General features: G+C 42.8%; 1 protein-coding gene across 1 annotated transcript in view; it reads right to left on the minus strand.

Annotated features, from left to right (window-relative positions):
* Window positions 1-285: 285 nt before the first annotated feature.
* treh (trehalase (brush-border membrane glycoprotein)) overlaps window positions 286-18663 on the minus strand; it is a gene marked incomplete at both ends in the record, with an annotated part of 38029 nt that continues 19651 nt past the window's right edge. The window contains 5 exons of the mRNA XM_084064067.1: window positions 286-430; window positions 890-1030; window positions 13256-13398; window positions 16334-16387; window positions 16856-16968. Of these exons, the coding sequence (XP_083920193.1) occupies window positions 286-430; window positions 890-1030; window positions 13256-13398; window positions 16334-16387; window positions 16856-16968 (596 nt within the window). The remainder of the gene's footprint in view (window positions 431-889; window positions 1031-13255; window positions 13399-16333; window positions 16388-16855; window positions 16969-18663) is intronic.

Raw genomic sequence — 18663 nt, forward strand, 5'->3', positions numbered from 1 at the left:
TGTAATAATAATACAAACATGCAAAGTAACGAGTAACGAAAGTTTTCAAATAATTGTAATGGAGTAAAAGTACAATATTTGGTTCTGAAATGTAGTGGAGTAGAATAAAAGTATCGCAAATTGGAAATACTCAAGTAAAGTAAAAAAATACCTCAACATTGTACTTAAGTACAGTACTTGAGTAAATGTACTTGAGAACTTGAGAACTTAACACCACCGGAGGTTTCCAAACCGACAGAGACAATATATATCCTGACATTACAGGTCTGGCAGCACACGGAGGCCTCAGGAGGAAGCGCGTGGCGGGGAGGTGCGTGGTGGGGGAGGGGAGGGGGACGCGGTGCAGGAGGTCACGTCCTCACAGTGTTTCTTCTTCCCCCTGCGGACCTTGAACCATATGTCAGTCCGGCTCCCTCTTAACTTTCCCTCTCTGCGACACAATTAATATTTCACAGGCGTGGCGGCGGACCTCCTCCTCCTCGCCCATTGCTCTCGCTGACGAATTGGGAGGCGGAGGCAGAAGCTTCCGACCGGCCTCGGAACAATAAATATTGAAGTGCTCTGCTCAGCCCACACACCACACACACACACGCACACACACACACACACACACACACACTCCCCCCTGGAAGTTCTCTGGTACGCTGCTCCTTATGTACACTGTCACACACGTGCTCCCATGCCATTTCTCTCTCTCTTTCTCTCCCTCTCCTGCTCCTTCCCCTCGCTCCTTATCTGTCCTATCTGTGCCTCCGCCTTTCATCTGCTGCGCCATCTGTGCAGATGGAATAAGCTGCACACACTCTCTCTCTCTCTCTCTCTCTCTCTCTCTCTCCTCCCTCTTCCCCTCTCTCCCTCCTCTCTCTTTCCCTCCCTCTCTCTCTCTTACTGTGTCTCTCTCCTCTCCTGCTTGGTTGTATGACTGTATTTGTGTTCCATGGCGGCGCTAACCATGCAGTCAGACTCAGTCTGGACAAATCGTCCCGACACTCGCGCTGCAGTGTGTCTTGCCATTAGCCAGCCGCTGAGCCTGTTAACACAACGCTCAATGAGAAGATACATTAAATGTGTATGGCGCGCACACAAAAACAAACACGCACGCGCGCACACGCACACACACACACACACACACACACACACACACACACACACACACACACACACACACACACACACACACACACACACACACACACACACACACACACACACACACACACACACAGCTTGCATCATTATGCGCGTTGATCACTCCCAATTAAGTCAACAGAAGCACAATCATCCTTCCTCTAAGAGAGTTAGGATCCTAAAACCAAACAATTCAGACTACTACCCAACAATGAGCTATTTATGTGGGCAAAGTGTTCAGCCTGATCGGAGAAATCCAATGTAGGCTAAATGGTGAAAAATAGAAAATAGAAAATAGAAATATAGAATGGTAGAAAATAGAAAAAATAGAGGTGAGTTTTAAGTAGAGACTTAAAGCCTTGATTGACTGAGCAGATCTGATATATTGCAATGTATTTTTCTATAACCATGCCACTTTATCCATGCACATGAAACTGTGATTTTATACCTGCTGTTATTTGATCTGTCGGGCAGAAACCTCTCATCTCCGTATTTTAACTTCTAGTGTTTTTTCGTAAATGAACGCTCGAAACATGGCGCAAAACACAGCGTGGGGCATTTCGAGCTTGTGGATCTGCTACTTTTGATACTTTGGAATTTGAATCCTGAAAGTTTGGGACTTATGAGGTTTACACCCGACAGAGATGATATGTGATGCTCTGCTTTTCATTTCTTTAATGTTTTACTTTACTTAACTTTAACCATGCAGTGTATATTGGACTTTATTTGATTTGTCTGCGCCTTCCTGTTATTTGACTCCGAGCTCAGATTTAAATAGCGCCCAATTTTTGATTGCATTTTTTATGTGGTTGGGGAGTGCATTCCAGATGGAGGGGGTAGCAACAGAGCTAACACAAAAAAATATATATAATTTCACCCACTTTTACACCATGTAGTTGTGTGACAATAAAGTTGATTCTGATTCCAAAGAGAACCCTCAAAAGGTGGGGGTGGAATGAGTGAAATCTTCAGTGGTGGAAAAAGTACTAAAATGTTTAATCAATACTGCAATGTAGAAGTAATCTGTTACAAGTAAAAGTCCGGAATTCAAAATTTACTTGAGTAAAAGTACAAAAGTATTGGTATCAAAATGTACTTAAAGTACCAAAGGTAAAAGTACTAAAATGTTTGAAAATAGCCGATCTAAAAGCTCACAACCAGCCTGTAGATAGATCGGCTATTTTCAAATAGCTTAGGCATAATATAGGTCTAAAGTGGTTAATGTATGTTTTAGAATGTAATATCTGCCAAGTAACTAGTAACTCAAGTTTTCAAATAATTGCAGTGGAGTAAAAGTACAATATTTGCCTCCGAGATGTAGTGGAGTAGAATTAAAAGTATATACAATTGGAAATACTCCAGCAAAGTAAAAGTATCTCAAAATTGTACTTAAGTACAGTACTTGAGTAAATGTACTTAGTTACTTTACAACACTGGAAATCTTCTTGTTACCATTCAAAGTGCCTTTTCAATGCTGGGAGTGCAAGAGGTCACCACCATCTTGTCACCACCTGAACAACATGGCATGACTGGGGGAGTATGGGGGGGGGTCAAGTCGTGCTGTGCGGCAAAGACCACTGCTGCCTCACTGTGGCCAGATGTAGCAACAACGCTGCCAGAGGCAGGGAGCTGATACTGTCACTCGACTACATCTCAGAGGAAAATATTGTACTTTTTTACAAGCTCAGAACGTGTCCCATCGCGACACATTGTGACTTAGCAGATCTGCTATTTTGTTTTCTGTTTCACACATTTTTTAAGATTTGAGTAGGCCTACTTTTACTTTGGAATTGTATGTATATTTTGATGCCAATACTATTGTACGTTTACTGAAGCAACATTTTGAATACATTTGCTTTTTACATTCACTTGCCATTTACAACAGAATATTTCTATATTGTGGTATTGCTACTTTTACTTAAAGGACCCCTTCACCCATTGTCAACCTGTCTTCATATAATTGGTCCTCACTAATGTTCATTATAAGATGGCGTAAGATATTTCTGTCTACTCACTCTGTGTCTCAGAGGAGGGCTGTGGACAGTTCAGAAACCCGGCTTCCATGTGACATCATCGATGGGGAATCCAAGCTAATAGAAACCGCAGGCTTTCTATTCCTGGAAAGTTAGCCTGCTGAAATGGAAGCCATTGTTCGACCACTGCGCTCGGGTGGAGCAGTGGTAAAATTCCTGACCACCACCGTGGAGGTTGTGGGTTCGAATCCACAGGGCGCATCCGGCTTTGTCGAGCGTCTACACCATTGGTTCTCAAGTGGGGTCCGGGGACCCCCAGGGGTACTTGAGGGGGTTCCAGGGGGTCCCCAGCTAAATGATGGACAGGAACCAAATGAACCCTTATGGGTCTGTAACTCTGAGAGTGTACAAATGGAACCAAATGGACCCTAACGGGTCCATTTGGTTCCATTTGTACACTCTCAGTTAAATTAACATTGATTTTACAATATAAATTGGGGTCCCAGCGGTATAAATGCCATTAAATGGGGGTCCGTAGCCTAATGCATGACAAACTGGGGGTCCTTGAAATTAAAATGGTTGAGAATCACTGCTAGAGCCGTAGAAATCGTCTCTTATTGGGGTCCCTGGCTTATCTTTTCAAATGGGGGTCCGCGGGCTAATAATTGTAAATTTGACATGAAAAAGTTTGAGAACCACTGGTCTACACGAACACAATTGGCCCGTGTTCGGGGGAGGGAAGGCGGGCAAGGGAGGGTGATAATAGTCACTGCACACAATCCTACGGGCTGGGGGGCGGCACCTGTCAGCAGGGAGTGTTGGGCGGGAGGATTAGGACGTAGGCTCTACGTCCTCCCGGTGGGGGCTCCTCACTGGTAGGTGAGTCAGTAGGATGCAGTGACAACACAGCAATGTGTGTGGAGATATCAATTGGCATAATGACAACATTGGTGAGAAAAAGGGGTAAAAAGAAAAATATTATATAAAAAGAAAATGATGTTGTTTGTAATTACCACACCTGCCTACCGATGATGTCACTGGTTATAATGAGCATTTAGTGAGGCCCAATTAAATGAAGATAGGTTGAAAATTGGTGAAGTGCACATGGTCCTTCAGTTAAAAAAAAAAAAAGTACTTCTTCCACCAAGTGAACATTCCAAGAGGCAGGGGGCTGAGAGAGAGAGAGAGAGAGAGAGAGAGAGAGAGAGAGAGAGAGAGAGAGAGAGAGAGAGAGAGAGGCTTTTTAACACAGCTGTGGGTCAAGGCTCCTCAAATGAAATTCTACATTTCAGAGGGAGGAGGGGAGGAGGGGAAAAAAGGTCAGATTGGGAAATCACACAGCACTTCCCCACAACAGAACCAGGAGCAGGGGAGTGATGATGGATGATTGAACCCGACCACCGCCTGACTCACACCATATGGGAGGGGGGGAAAGTGAGCATTTCTTTGTTCTATAGCAGCCATTCTCCACCTTTTTCCTTTCAAGGACCCGGCTACCCCCCCACCCCCCCACCCCGCCGCCCTGGGACCCCGAATCTGCACTGTAATATCCTCAGGGTTAATTTAAACTCTGAGAGTGTACAAATGGAATCAAATGGACCCGTAAGGGTCCACATATCCATAATGTCCATATATATCCATTTGTACACTCTCAGAGTTACAAGACCTGTAAGGGTGCATTTGGTTCCTATACTAACTATCAATCATTCACTGTAGCTATAGGGTCTCTCTGGAATCGCCTCAATGATCCCTGGGGATCCCTGGGCCGCACGTTGAGAAACAGTGTGCTATAGCAATGCAGAATTGACTTAAAGACGTAGTGAAATTATATTTTCTGTCATTTTATTTTGAAGTTTCAGTCTGAAACGGCCTCGCAACCAATCAGAAAGATCCATCCCTTCAGGCTATGGCACGGTGGAATCAAGATGCATTTATATTCATACAGGTTCATACATCTATGTCATTACGCAGCTTGTTTTCGTTCACAGGAAGTAATTAAGTTTGGCCCAGGGGCGGCCTTAATGATCTGGGGGCCCGTTTCAAGAGCTAATATGAGGCCCCCATATGCACACCTCCCCCTGTTGTGTACTGAAGTTGGTTTGCTTCCATAATGACGCATTTTCGAACTACATGAATTAGACTATTTGCACTTCCACCATGGACAGACAGCTAAAACAACTCACTCACATGATTCACTTGAGTTGAGCCCTGAATTAATCAGATCTACATCCTCTTCTAGCATGAAATTCTTGGACGTCGGCCACTCGGAGGCGGGCCCCGGACTGGGATGCGAGTAAAAAAATATTAATTAATTAATATTTTTGTGGGGGCCCCCTGAGGTTCGGGGCCTGTTTCAATTGAAACGGGTGAAACATAGCAAAAATAAAAAGTTTTTTTTTGCATCTATTGGTATGTCCATATTACGACCACGCCGGATATGCTCTAAAAGTGTGAAAAAGTTGTTTAATTTCACGACGTCTTTAATTTTACTTTCAAGCATTATCTAATTTCTGGTGGATCAGAAAGTAATTTGTGAGGACACCTTTCACAGCAGAACACTGTTATCTCCACGAAAAGCCCTCGGGGTCCAGAGCGCCGTCAGTGACCTTGACAGTGAAACAATATCTCTAGCCTAAATCCAGTGAATCAAAACAAAAACAAAAACAAAGCCAGATGGAGGGGATTGAGGGGCAGCCATGAACACACATCACATCAGACCGTGAATTCTTTCCCTCTCTGAGGGCTCCTGTCCAACCACAGGCAGTTGTTGTCTTTCTTTCTTTCTTTCTTAGCCGTGCGGCCATGGGGTTTGAACCCGTGAGGCACGCTGCAATGATGAGCTCTAGACCTGTGGTCTGGTTCTCAAACATTTTCATGTCAAGGACCCTCAAATGAATATGCATTTGGCCGCATATCCCCCCCCCCCCCCATCTGAAAAGATTTAGTCCCAGGGCCTCCTAAACAAGATTTGTTTTATTATCTCTCTACAAGCTCACAACACGTCGACGCGTTGTGAGCTTGTACATCGGCTATTTTCAAATAGCCGAAGTATATAGGTTTGAAGTGGTCAAACTGATTTTGATGCTATATCAACAAATTTAGCTGGGGACCCCCCCGAAACCCCCTTAAGGACCCCTGGGGGATCAACGCTGTGTTTGCAGAACTAACAGTCACGCTCTTCTAAGAGATAGTTTACACAACAGGACAGGCAATTATGTTGCCTGTCCCGCCCCCCCCCACACACACACACACACACACACACACACACACACACACACACACACAGACACCTCCACACTCAAGGACCACAATGGACATAAGCCTTTTTGTGTTTTAACTTTTTGACAGATATGTCAAATGTCCGGGCAGCGGTCCGGGCACCTAGGCTCCAAAGTAGTCAGCCCCCCCCCCCCCATTTCTTCAACCTACTATCCTATCAATAAAGGCACAAAAAATGATATTCAATATGCATTCTTTGTCATAAAAAACATCAATCAATCAATAACTGTTCACATGCAGCAATAAATCTCATCCGTAAAGCCTTTACGACAACCCTGTTGCTAAAGATTATGAACACATATACTGTACATAGTAGTTAAGAATCATACAGTTAATGGAGCGGAGCACGCCTGTGGCAGAACTATACACAAGGTGCATTTGGGGACAGGAAGAAGATAAAGTATTGCAGTCAAATTGGATACGGTACAAGGAAAATTAAAATCACTACTCGCATACACAAAATGATAAGGTCTTTAATACAAGCAACGTAACGACAACTTATTTCAACGTTGCCTCCATCTCGTCTCGATTTCAAAGGATGCAGAGCTGTTCAATGTTCTTTTACTGATAGTTACTCCTCACATTAAATTGGATTTTCTTTAGAAATCTACTTATAAAGGGACAGAAATTGTACCGAGAGGATTCTTCGGGACTTATTGATCGGAGTGGGGGGGGGGGCCTGATATCTCTGGACGGTGCGAAATCGATATTGCTAAGCCATCTCATATTGCTCCAGTATAATGCCTCCGGTTATCCAATCCCTTCCAGTTTAGAGGTCAAGTTGGAGTTCGCCGACTCTCCAAACAATTTAGCTGTAAATCCGGGAGCCATCTTACATTTTATGACTATAGATGCTCCATGAGGAGGGAAGCACGTACTGTGTGGCAGGCAAACAAGCCTGCGCCCCCCGCCAGTATGAAGTATTGATTAGGCCATATTGAATGAAGGATAAGCTCTACTGCCTACTGGCTGAATCAGAAAAAGGCTTGATATTATTTGAGCGGAAAAGCAGCATTTCTCTGCACTGCAGCAAACTTCCATAAACCGACAGATAGATACCTGAAAATACAGTAAATATCTGGTTTCACTGGTCACCTATTTCTGTTTAGAGGTCAGGGAGTTGGAAACTCCCTTACTCCCTGACTTGTAACAGCGATCGTCCGTTATGTAGATATTGGCAGTTGAATATAGCTTGCTTTCACCAAAAACGCAATCTGGGAAAATAAATTTGAGGTAAATTTATTTTTATGAATCTGATAACATTGTAGCGGACGGAGCGAAAATGTTTTACACAACGTCATTTCCGGGTGGATCCTTCTCTCGAAGTCAAGGCATCATTTCATAGGTTGGCGAAGAGCCCTCTAGCGTAATCACTAAAAAACACCAGATGACGTGATATTACGTCATTGGCAGTCAACGTGTTAACATAGGTGAATAAAACAAAAAGGGTAAAAAAGAGCAGATATACAAGCTCACAACGTGTCGCAATACGACACGTTGTGATCGGCTATTTTTTAATGTTCCATTTGTTAAAGCTAACCAAATCTAAGTAACTCAATTGATTAGCATCGAATTTGGTCGCATCGACGGGCTGAGACTCGAGGAATTAGGATGGGACCCAAAAATCTGGCATCAGTCGGGGCTCCACTCCTAATGGAATGGTTTGTTAATTAGGCAAATCCATTAGGCAAGGCACTGGAGGGAAGACAGGCATGGTCCCACAGTGTGAGATCATTGACAGGGTGGTAATTGAAAGGGGGGGGGGGGGGGGATATGGGACATCTGTGTTTGCGGAAGGACTGTCTCTAGTCTCTCTCTGATCCAACAATCAGGGGACAGACAGCTATACTGTCCGTCCACCAGATGTCCGCCGGCGTGGCTTTTTCATGGTTTTGTTGTGTGCGGGGGGACTATCGCCGCGGGGCCCGGCATCCCGCCGCACGCAGGACTCCACGGGTAATGAGCAGTGTTTGTGAAGCGTGCTGCATGGGGCCCGGGGAACGTCCCCCGCCACCCCGATCCAAGCAGAACTAATGAAACGCGGGACCCCCGACAGACCGGAAGATGTGGAGCCTCCGATTCTAATGCCGTCTCCGGCTTCGCTATACCTTTTATGCACGGTTGATGCCTTTTGATGAGGATTCAACATGGTTTTTGGAGCACTTCCTCCCGCAATTCCTTTTTTGTTTTTCTCGTTATGGAAATGAACCGACGGGGATGAACGCAGCGCGGGGTGAGGCCGCAGAACCATAGAGAGGAGGACGGATGGAATAAAACCTGACTTATGTTTTGTTTGCGCGTCGTGTCTCGCGCCGAAAATGCCCGATCTGCAAGCTCACAACGCGTCACGCTGTGACGTGTTGTGAGCTTGCAGATCGGGCATTTTCAGCGCAAAGTGTAAATCAGGCCGAATGTTATCATTTAATAGACAAATGGATGAACTGAAACCTGATGGATAAACCTGATGAATAAAACACACAGTGTCTTTTCATCCTACATGCCGGGTCTAGTTGTTGTGTGAAACAAGAAGAGTGGTGGGTTTTGATAGGAAATAAAGAAAGCACTCGCTTGAGGCTTTACTGGAAGTAAAAAAAAATACGACAATGTTGTTGGTAAGGGGGTTAACCACTATTTCATTTGATTGGATTAAAACCTTTTTAGTCCCACAGGAGGAATTCAGTTTTCAGCTTCACCCAGCTGATGCTCAGATGGTCATGATGAGCGCTCAGGGGGGAGCAGTTATAGTGTCTTGCTCAGGGACACTTCGACACATAGGCCGAGGTCGGGAGGCGAACCGGTGACCTTACCAGACGGCCTCTCTACCCACTAAGCTGCCCACCATGCCCTATACTTTGACTGGAGTCCCCCAGGGCTCTATACTAGGTATTTCCCAGTAAACCACATTTATTCGTCCAAAATAGCCGATCTACAAGCTTGCAACGTGTCGCTTTATAACGTGTTATGGACAGGAGTGTGTGTGTGTGTGTGTGTGTGTGTGTGTGTGTGTGTGTGTGTGTGTGTGTGTGTGTGTGTGTGTGTGTGTGTGTGTGTGTGTGTGTGTGTGTGTGTGTGTGTGTGTGTGCGTGTGTGCGTGCGTGTGTGCGCGTGCATGCGTGTGTAAACTGTTAGGGCAGGGCCTGAGTTATGCATATATATACACACCAAGGCTCTTAATCCAGCAGTGTATCATAAGAATGTGATCTTTGAGCCTGCATGCACCACTGCTCGCATTGGCCTTTCGCCTCCCGCGGTTGCAGTCAATCTGTGCTGTGCACTCATGCTAAGGAGACTGATGTGGTGTGAGCCATGCACCTGCTTGTGCCTCCAACGCTCAGCGTCCAGCACAGGATTTCCCTTTAACCCATTCAATCCAGGAACGCATAGTGTCATTTTAGATTTCTTTTGTTATAACCATTATTTTATACTTTGGGCTATTCAAAAATAGCAGATATACGAGCTTGGAGATTTTTGGGCGGAAATCGTGAAAATGTGTGCAAGTCTTATATATAATATATATATACATCTAAAAAAAAAAACAGAAGCAAAGATTTGAGTACAAAATGTATATATATAATTATATTGAAAGTTTTGCACACATTTTCACGATTCTTTAAAAAAAAATAGTAGATCTACAAGCTCATAGTCGCAGCACTCGTGCCGCACTATGAGCTTGTATATCTGCTATTTTTGAATAGCCAAAGAAATCTAAAATGACAGATGGGTTCCCGGATTGAACGGGTTAAGAAAATAAGTCCCTCGTTGGCTTTTGTCTGCCAACCTTTTGAATACATATATCGGCTTAATTTCATGCTTGACCTGGTTTGTCATATATGTTTAACTGGAAATGGCAAAAGGAGCAATGAGTTTCGCCAGGAAGTTCAAAATGGGCCTCATTCTGAATAAACAATGTTTATTTAGGTTACGGTTGCTTCAAACTATGTGGAAATGTGGATCGGTATGACATACATTTAAAAAACAATACATTCTGTTCATAACTTTAATATTGCTGCTGTCGGGCAGAAACCTTGCATCAGAATATTTCATATTTCAGTGTTTTTTTTACATTAATTAATGCCCTATTTCGACGTAAAGAGTGCCGTGCAAACGTTGTGGAAAATAGTCCATCTAAAAGCTCACACCGTGTCAGCTTGTATACAGTATCTGCTATTTTTGCTATATTTGGAACATTTTGATAGCGAAAGTAAGTGTGTCTATGGGTTTTATAAATATTTAACCAATGAAAAGCATTACCAAGTGCTTGTGACAAAAAAATAACTACACTGGATCCATTGGAATACAGGTTTTTTCCTGAAACGTTTTGGACACACAAGGCATACAGCAACAATATGCAGTATTCTTTCAAAAGCACTGAATTCTCAGCTGCACTTTCCAATTTTGTCCTTTGGTTGACCCCTCTAAACAGTAAGAAACAAAGACGTTATCATCACCAAGATTATCGACAGGAGCCCCACAAAAATTAGGCCTGTTTACAACTCTAGGCACCCTCAAAGCATTCGCCACAGATATATGTGCCCCCAACGCGAGGCTCATTAAAATTCGCGGCGCACGCAGGAAATGCAAATGCACCGAGACTCGCTGGGAGTTACAGCAACAGCAGTGCAATAAACACAATAATTGGATTAAGTGAATTACTGTTTGTAATGTCAGTTCAATATCAACCACAATGTAATGTTCCAATCCGACGGGCATCAAGGAGCGCTAACTGGCTAACGTTAGCGGGGTGGAGACGGGGGAATGCCCTAAACAATCTTCCCCCGGGATCAAGTATCACCTGCCTCGGGGCGTAAATACTAAAATATTCATCAAACGAATTCCTAAGTTATATTACATCATACGTCTTACATTGGCTCTGTCCACATCTCACGGAAGCACCGGCAATTTAATGGGCACTAATGTCACTGGGTGTTTTGATTGAACTCTGTAAGTGAGATAACATCACAGATAAACTGAGAGATACAGGGAGCAGCTGCACCATAATATTATCAATAAGAGATTAAAACAATCTCACAACTGAAAATTGCAATTCATGAAACAAGGAGCCCAATACGCACAATATGTCAAAAAAGAAAAGTATGAAAGTAGGATTTTCATGCTCTACATCAGAGGTCTTCAACGTTTTTCAGGCCAAGGACCCCTTAGCTGAGAGAGAGATGAAGCAGGGACCCCCACGACTACATTGTTTACACTTTTATTGCAGATTAAACCTTTTCATAGATTTTATAGATGGCTTCGTTGACTATGATGTTGAGTGTTGCGTAAATTCATGTTTTTTGTTAATTCCAGACATTTAACCACTTAAACCTTCAGTACTTATTTTGAGGGGTCGCGGCCTGAAAAGGTTGAGAACCACTGCTGTACGAGACCATTAGGGCAGTGGTGTGTTCTACCGTTATATGCTGTATACGGCGTACACAGTCCAGATTCTTTTGGGAAGAAGCGTATACAGCCTAATAACCATTTCATCCATTGAAAACGCGAGAGCGTATACCCACGACCACGCGCACCGTATCGTATCGTATACCCTCCGGAAAAACCTAGAACACGCCACTGCATTAGGGCTTTACAGGAGATGCTTCTAGAACATGTCTTTTATTGCTAGTTTGACCAATTCAAATACTCTTCAATCTTAAGATAAAATATATCGTCTCTGTCGGGTGGAAACCTCATATATCCAAAACTGTTACTTTTCAGGATTCAAATTCAAAAATGGCTAAAGTAGCAGATCTACAAGCTCAAAATCCGTTGCTTTATGCCGCATTTCAAGCTTGCAGATCTGCTACTTTTGATGCTTTTGTGTGACGCTGTAGTGTGATCAAGTAGGGTGTTAATTTACAAAAAAAACACAAACAGTTAGAATTATGAAGATGAGAGGTTTCTGCCCGACAGCAACGATATACTGTACGAGACCATTAGGGCTTTACAGGGCATGCTTCTGAACATACTAGTTTGACCAATTCAAACACTCTTCCATCTTAACCCATTCAATCTGGGAACGCATCTCTGTCATTTTAGATTGATTTGGCTATTAAAACATAGCAGATATACAAGCTCAAATCTTTGAATATATATATATTTTTTAAGCAAACATTTGTAAAATAATTTGTTCCAGGGACCCCCAGAAACAAATATTTCAGTTACAAATGTTCGCTTTAAAAATATATATAAAATTCAAAGATTTGCACAAATGTTCACAATTTTTCAAAAATAGCAGATCTACATGATCATAGTGCCACGCTATGAGCTTGTATATCTGCTATTTTTGAATAGCCAAAGAAATCTAAAATGACAGAGATGCGTTCCCGGTCTTAATGGATTAAAATAATAATCCATTAAGATATAATAAGATATCATTTTTTGAGCTAAAAATCATTATTTTACACTTTGGGCTATTCAAAAATAGCAGATATACAAGCTCATAGCGCGGCACCGAGTGCCACGCTACGAGCTTGTAGATCTGCTATTTTTTGAAAAATCGTGAAAATGTGTGCAAATCTTCTGAATATATATATTTTTAAAGCGAACATTTTTAACTGAAATCTTTGCTTCTGGGGGGTCCCTGGAACAACATATTTTGATGGGGGTCCGCGGCCAAATACATATAATTTTGGGGGTCCTTGACATGAAAAAGATTGAGCACCACTGATATAGAAACATACGTTTTTCAGAAAACTGTTGAGATTTAGGAGACATGTGGAATCGGCTTCAGGTCTCAATGGGTTAAAGTTAGAAGCCAGGAGAAAGACATGCTGGCTTCTATGGAATCCAAACATGACTGAAATCAATCAGTCATGGCGACTGAGACTTGTTAATCCATGTGTTACGAAGTGCAGACGTGACAAGACGTGGTGTTTCACTGGAGCATGATGATGATGAGAGATGAGGCAACCAGAGGCAACAGCAGTCCTGTGGAGGACACCTTACTGGTTCCGGACGTCAGATCAGAGCCAAACTGGTCTAAGATCTGCAGGGCCACGCCGTTGGTCCAACCGAAGCCCAGCTGAAACACACAGCCCACACATACATACCACAGGCTAATAGGTCAGTGGGGGGGCGGGCCCACTCAGGTAGGCCAGCGACTATTGATTAAATTCAGATTGATTATTCAATAGATTGTTTTATTTTGCTGTTTTATTGTATAGATCGTGTAGATTAATTGTCAGCGGGGAGTGTCGGGCGGGAGGAGTAGAACGAAGGCTCTACGTCCTCCCGGTGGGGGCTCCTCACCGCCCAGTCGAACCAATCAGCGGCAGCTCACGTTTGACCAAGATATGTCCTTTCAGTCCCACATAAAACAAATTTCAAGAAATGCCTTTTTTTCACCTGCGTAATATTGCAAAAGTTAGGCACATTCTGTCCCAAAATGATGCAGAAAAACTTGTCCACGCATTTGTTACTTCTAGGCTGGACTATTGCAACGCTTTATTATCAGGCTGCCCAAGTAAATCTCTAAATAGCCTGCAGCTAGTCCAAAATGCCGCTGCGCGCATACTGACAGGAACCAGAAGAAGAGATCATATCACTCCTTCATTGGCCTCTTTGCACTGGCTCCCGGTTAAATACAGAATAGAGTTTAAAGTTCTCCTCCTCACATACAAGGCTCTCAATGGACAGGCACCAGTATATCTCAAAGAACTCATCGAGCCCTATAAACCAGCCAGAACACCATTGCGTCCACAATATGAAAAAATGCTTACGGCTCCAGGAAACCCCAAAAAAGTTAGAACAGGAGGAAGAGCATTTAAGTTTCAGGCACCTCAGCTGTGGAACCATCTCCCAGTCTCAGTCCGTGAAGCAGACACACTCTGTATATTTAAGACTAGACTAAAAACCTTTCTCTATGATAAAGCCTATAGCCGAAGTGTATAGACTCGTCCTCTCTCTTCTCGTCCTCCCTTTGGTTGTGTGGGTTTGTGTCCCATTGGTACAATCGTAATTAACCCTGTACGGATTCACGCTCTAGTAAGGCCTGCCACTAATTCTACAACCGGGGACCCGCTCACCGGAGTTTCTTTTATTTCCCACATCGCAGGTCCATGGACTGTCACTACGGACCCCCAGCTGCGGCTCAGGACTGTGACTGCGGACCGGGCCTCTCCATGGAGCACGACCGTGGATTTCTACTACACCATACCACTACACTATACTGTATATTATCTTAACATTCTTATATTATACCATTATATACTGCATACACATTATTGCTGTACTATATTATATTATAATATACTATCCTACACTATTATATGTGCTACTATTGCTATTGTTACTACTTGCACTGTATCTCTTTCTGTCTCTCCTCTGTCTCTCCCTCTCTCTCTCTTCTTTCCCCCGACACGGTCGAGGCAGAAGGCCGCCACCCTAGAGCCTAGGGTCTGCCTGACATTTCTTCCAGTTAAGCGGGAGTTTTTCGTTGCCACTGTCGCAAAATTGCTTGCTCAGGGTGGGATGTCGGGTCTCTTTTCTCTACATGTAAAGTGTCTTGAGACAACTTGTTGTGATTTGACACTTTAATAAAATTGAATTGAATTGAATTGAGCTACGGGCGGGATCTTGGCGAGAACGGGTGTGGCGCCATCACGCCTGTTGCATTGTAGTTCTTTCACTATTCATCATGGTTGAATAGTATACAAAAGAACTGTACAATACGTCATGTAGACACGTCAATATGATTGGTTGGAATTAGCACGCCCAGACGGTGATAGTCAGACGGTCCCATCCAATCACCTGCCAAGTAGCTTGAAAAAAGGCACCGCCCTCTTCAGCGGTTGGGCTCCCGAGATACCAGATGGAAGGTAGGTTGTGAAACAAGTGTGAAGCAAGCTTCTTCCATCTGGCGGAGTCAGGTTAAGTAATCTGTGCCTCACCTCAGTCACGTTAGCCTATCATGTAGCCATTAACAGTACAGTAGTTCGTAGTATAATCCATTATGTGATGCAGAATCGTGATGCATCTGAGAATGTATTCATTTCCACACCTCTAATAATCAACCTCCTCAATCTGGAGCCTGCATTATACTTCATCGCACGACCAGGTCACGTGACACCGCTGTGAGAGCATGAATTCAGGGATGATTCAGACACATTTTGAGGCCAAACTCCAGGCAGCTAATTAGCACATCATCAACCAGAGAAGATGGGAATTAATGAGCCAAATGACCTGGTGTGATCATTACAATGAAAACCTGAACAAACACACATGTCTCTGTGGTATGTATTCGGATATGATTGTAGGAGTGGAACTAGGGTTGCCATCTGTCCCTTGAAATACGGAATCGTCCCTTATTTGGAAACTAAAAGACGTGTCCCTTATTGAACTGATTTTTTGGAAATCAATCAAGGACACACATCTTACATATTCAAACAGCTCATATACATATACTATAATACAGGTTGTAACTACATAAATCTCTTTGCCAAAAATAGCCAATCTACAAACTTGTAGATCGGCTATTTTTGGCTAATGTTCCCCTCAGAATAGGCCTATGATTGCTGGGGTTTAAGTGGTTAATACAATACACAGAAGCTGTACATATACAGTGAGATTTTATCTTTTTTGGGCGGCCCCTCATTGTCTTGGAAATAAGAAGTTCAGGTAAGCCTGAATTTCACATAGTTGGCATTCCTAAGTGAAACACGTTATTTTGTTGCACATTTTGTTATTTTTTATGAAAAATTGTGAAAATATCAGATCTATAGCAGATCTGCTATATTCACTATGTATGCAGACACCATTGTACGATGAAGTATGAAATAATCAAAAAGGGGGTTTCGAGATAATTCTGTTAATTGAAAAAAATCATCGACAGAATAATCGCAAAGAAAATAACTTGTGGCAGCCTACATGATTGGCGTGGATGATGATTTGTATTCAAATAGAACAAATAGAATAGAGATTTGGTCGAACGATCAATGCATTTTTTTATAGAAACATACCTGAACTTCATACTCCCCTCCTCCACCGGGTTTACCATCTCCATTCACATCATACTGTTAACAAAACAAACTCAAAAGGTTCATGTACGGTTTCCTTTGTCAAACGACCAGATACTACTTATTTTGAATTTCAGGTAGTTGGCAACCCTAACCATGACCACTGAACCCCCGATAAAGAATGATAATAATAATAATAATAATAATAATAATAATAATAATAATAACAATAACAATAACAATAACAATAACAATAACAATAATAATAATAATAATAATAATACAATATAATGTTGTTGCTGTCGGACAGAAACCTCTTATCTCCATGTTCTAACTTGTTGTATTTTTTTGTAAATTAATGCCTTACTTGATCATACTACAGCGTCACACAAAAGCATCAAAATACAAGCTCAAAACATGGCGCAAAGCAATTTTTTATGCTTTTGAATTTGAGTCCTGAAACAGTTTCGAACATGTGAGGTTTCCACCAGACAGAGACGATATCAATAGAATGAAAATAATCACCTTTTCAAACATGGCCTCATGTTTGACGAACGCCCGCCAGTTTGTCCTGATCCACTTCTGAGCCAAGTCCAAAGCCATCTGTTTGGTCTCGTCTGACGGCAATTTTGACAAACCTGCAAAATGAAAATAGGAAACATATTGATTTCTCCTCCATATACACAACACGTCTTAGAACCCTGGCATCCGTATTCTGGGGTGAAAATAAATATTTCCTGTGAAGATATTTAGTGTAGAGCGAAAACAGGAGTGGTCCTAGTATATAGAGCCCTTGGGAATACGGTCGACCAAGTATAGGGTTTAAGTGAAAAAACAACAGACGGCACTCAGGAGTTAAAAAGAGGCACTTGAACCCTAGCATCCCCTTTCTGAGGAGAACTTTAGCCAAAAATAGCAGATCTACAAGCTCACAACGCCTCGCGCTGCGAGGCGTTGTGAGCTTGTAGATCGGCTATGTTTGGCAAAGAGTTATAGGTGTAGAGGGAAAAAAGACCTGGAAAAGTTTATCTGAAACACAATTTTATATAATATAGAGGGGGTCCCTGCTTCATCTCTCTCTCAACTAGGGGGTCCTTGGTCTGAAAACGTTGAAGACCCCTGACATAGACAGTAAAAAGGATGGACAAAGTTACGCCCATAGACTCTACAGACTGTAAATGAAGCCTATGTTTCAGCAATTTCTTTCAAATCCGCCATCTTTCTATGTCTGGAGCACGGAAATGAATGCTATTGGTTGGGACCAGAGCGGGGGTGGGGAATTAATGCCATTGGTTGTGTAGCTTGTCAAATCAAATCATCACAAGGTAGCCACGCCCCTCCTACAGCATACCCTACTTTATCATCAGTTTTAAAATAAATGGGGCCATAATTTATCAAAACGCATATCATGGTGATTGAAAGAAGACTTTAAACTAGCGACTGGAAGCATAGAGTATTTATGACAATGTTTATTATGGTAATAAAATCAAGTCTATAGTTTGGCAAAAAACCAACCCGCTTGAATGGAGAGTCATTCTTTCTGACACCAGCAGGGGTAAAACAGCGAAACTACAGGCCATTCATATGAACTGTCACTTCCTATACAGCCTCAATGTATAACTCAGAAGCTAGCCCCATGGGCGATCACTACCTCTTGTGAAGGGCTTGATGTGTTCTACACCTGTAATAGGCTCTATTCACAGCAGCCATATTATAAAGACATTAGAAGACGCAGGTGTTACCAATGATACTAATGAAGGCTCTGTTCCATTCTGGTCAAACAGAGTCAGGGTTGCTGATATTGTGTGCATGTTGGCTCACTGGAAACACTGTGCTACACCAGTGGGTCTAAAGTTGGGGTCCAGGGACCCTCATGGGCTTCGAAATGGCCCCTTATGGGTGTACAAATTATGGCCCCTAATGGGTGTACAAATGGGTGTACAAATGGAACCAAATGGACCCTTACGGGTCCATTTGTTAGTGCGGATAGCATATTTATGTTCAGCCAAGAGGTCACGTAGTAGAGGTCGTAGAGGTCACGCTTGGTCCTGCCTACATAAAAAACCTTAGGGCAGGTACAGGTAACACGATAGATTGCATGGGTAGTGTTACAGTTAATAAAATCGTTAATCCTACATATTTTCTGGGTTTTGAAGTCAACAAAAGTCTTGGTCTGAGAGACATTGGAACAATTGGACAATGCATGCACTTAAACTGCATTTTAGGCCACAGACACTTATTCGAAAAGATTTTGTGGCAAGGACCACTGTCTTTACAGCTGTTACTAAAAATACCAATTTGATCCCCCTATTTATCACTAAGTATTCCCGAGC

The sequence above is a fragment of the Gymnoscopelus microlampas genome, assembly GCF_963454915.1.
Source record: "Gymnoscopelus microlampas genome assembly, chromosome: 8".
Lineage (NCBI taxonomy): Eukaryota > Metazoa > Chordata > Actinopteri > Myctophiformes > Myctophidae > Gymnoscopelus > Gymnoscopelus microlampas.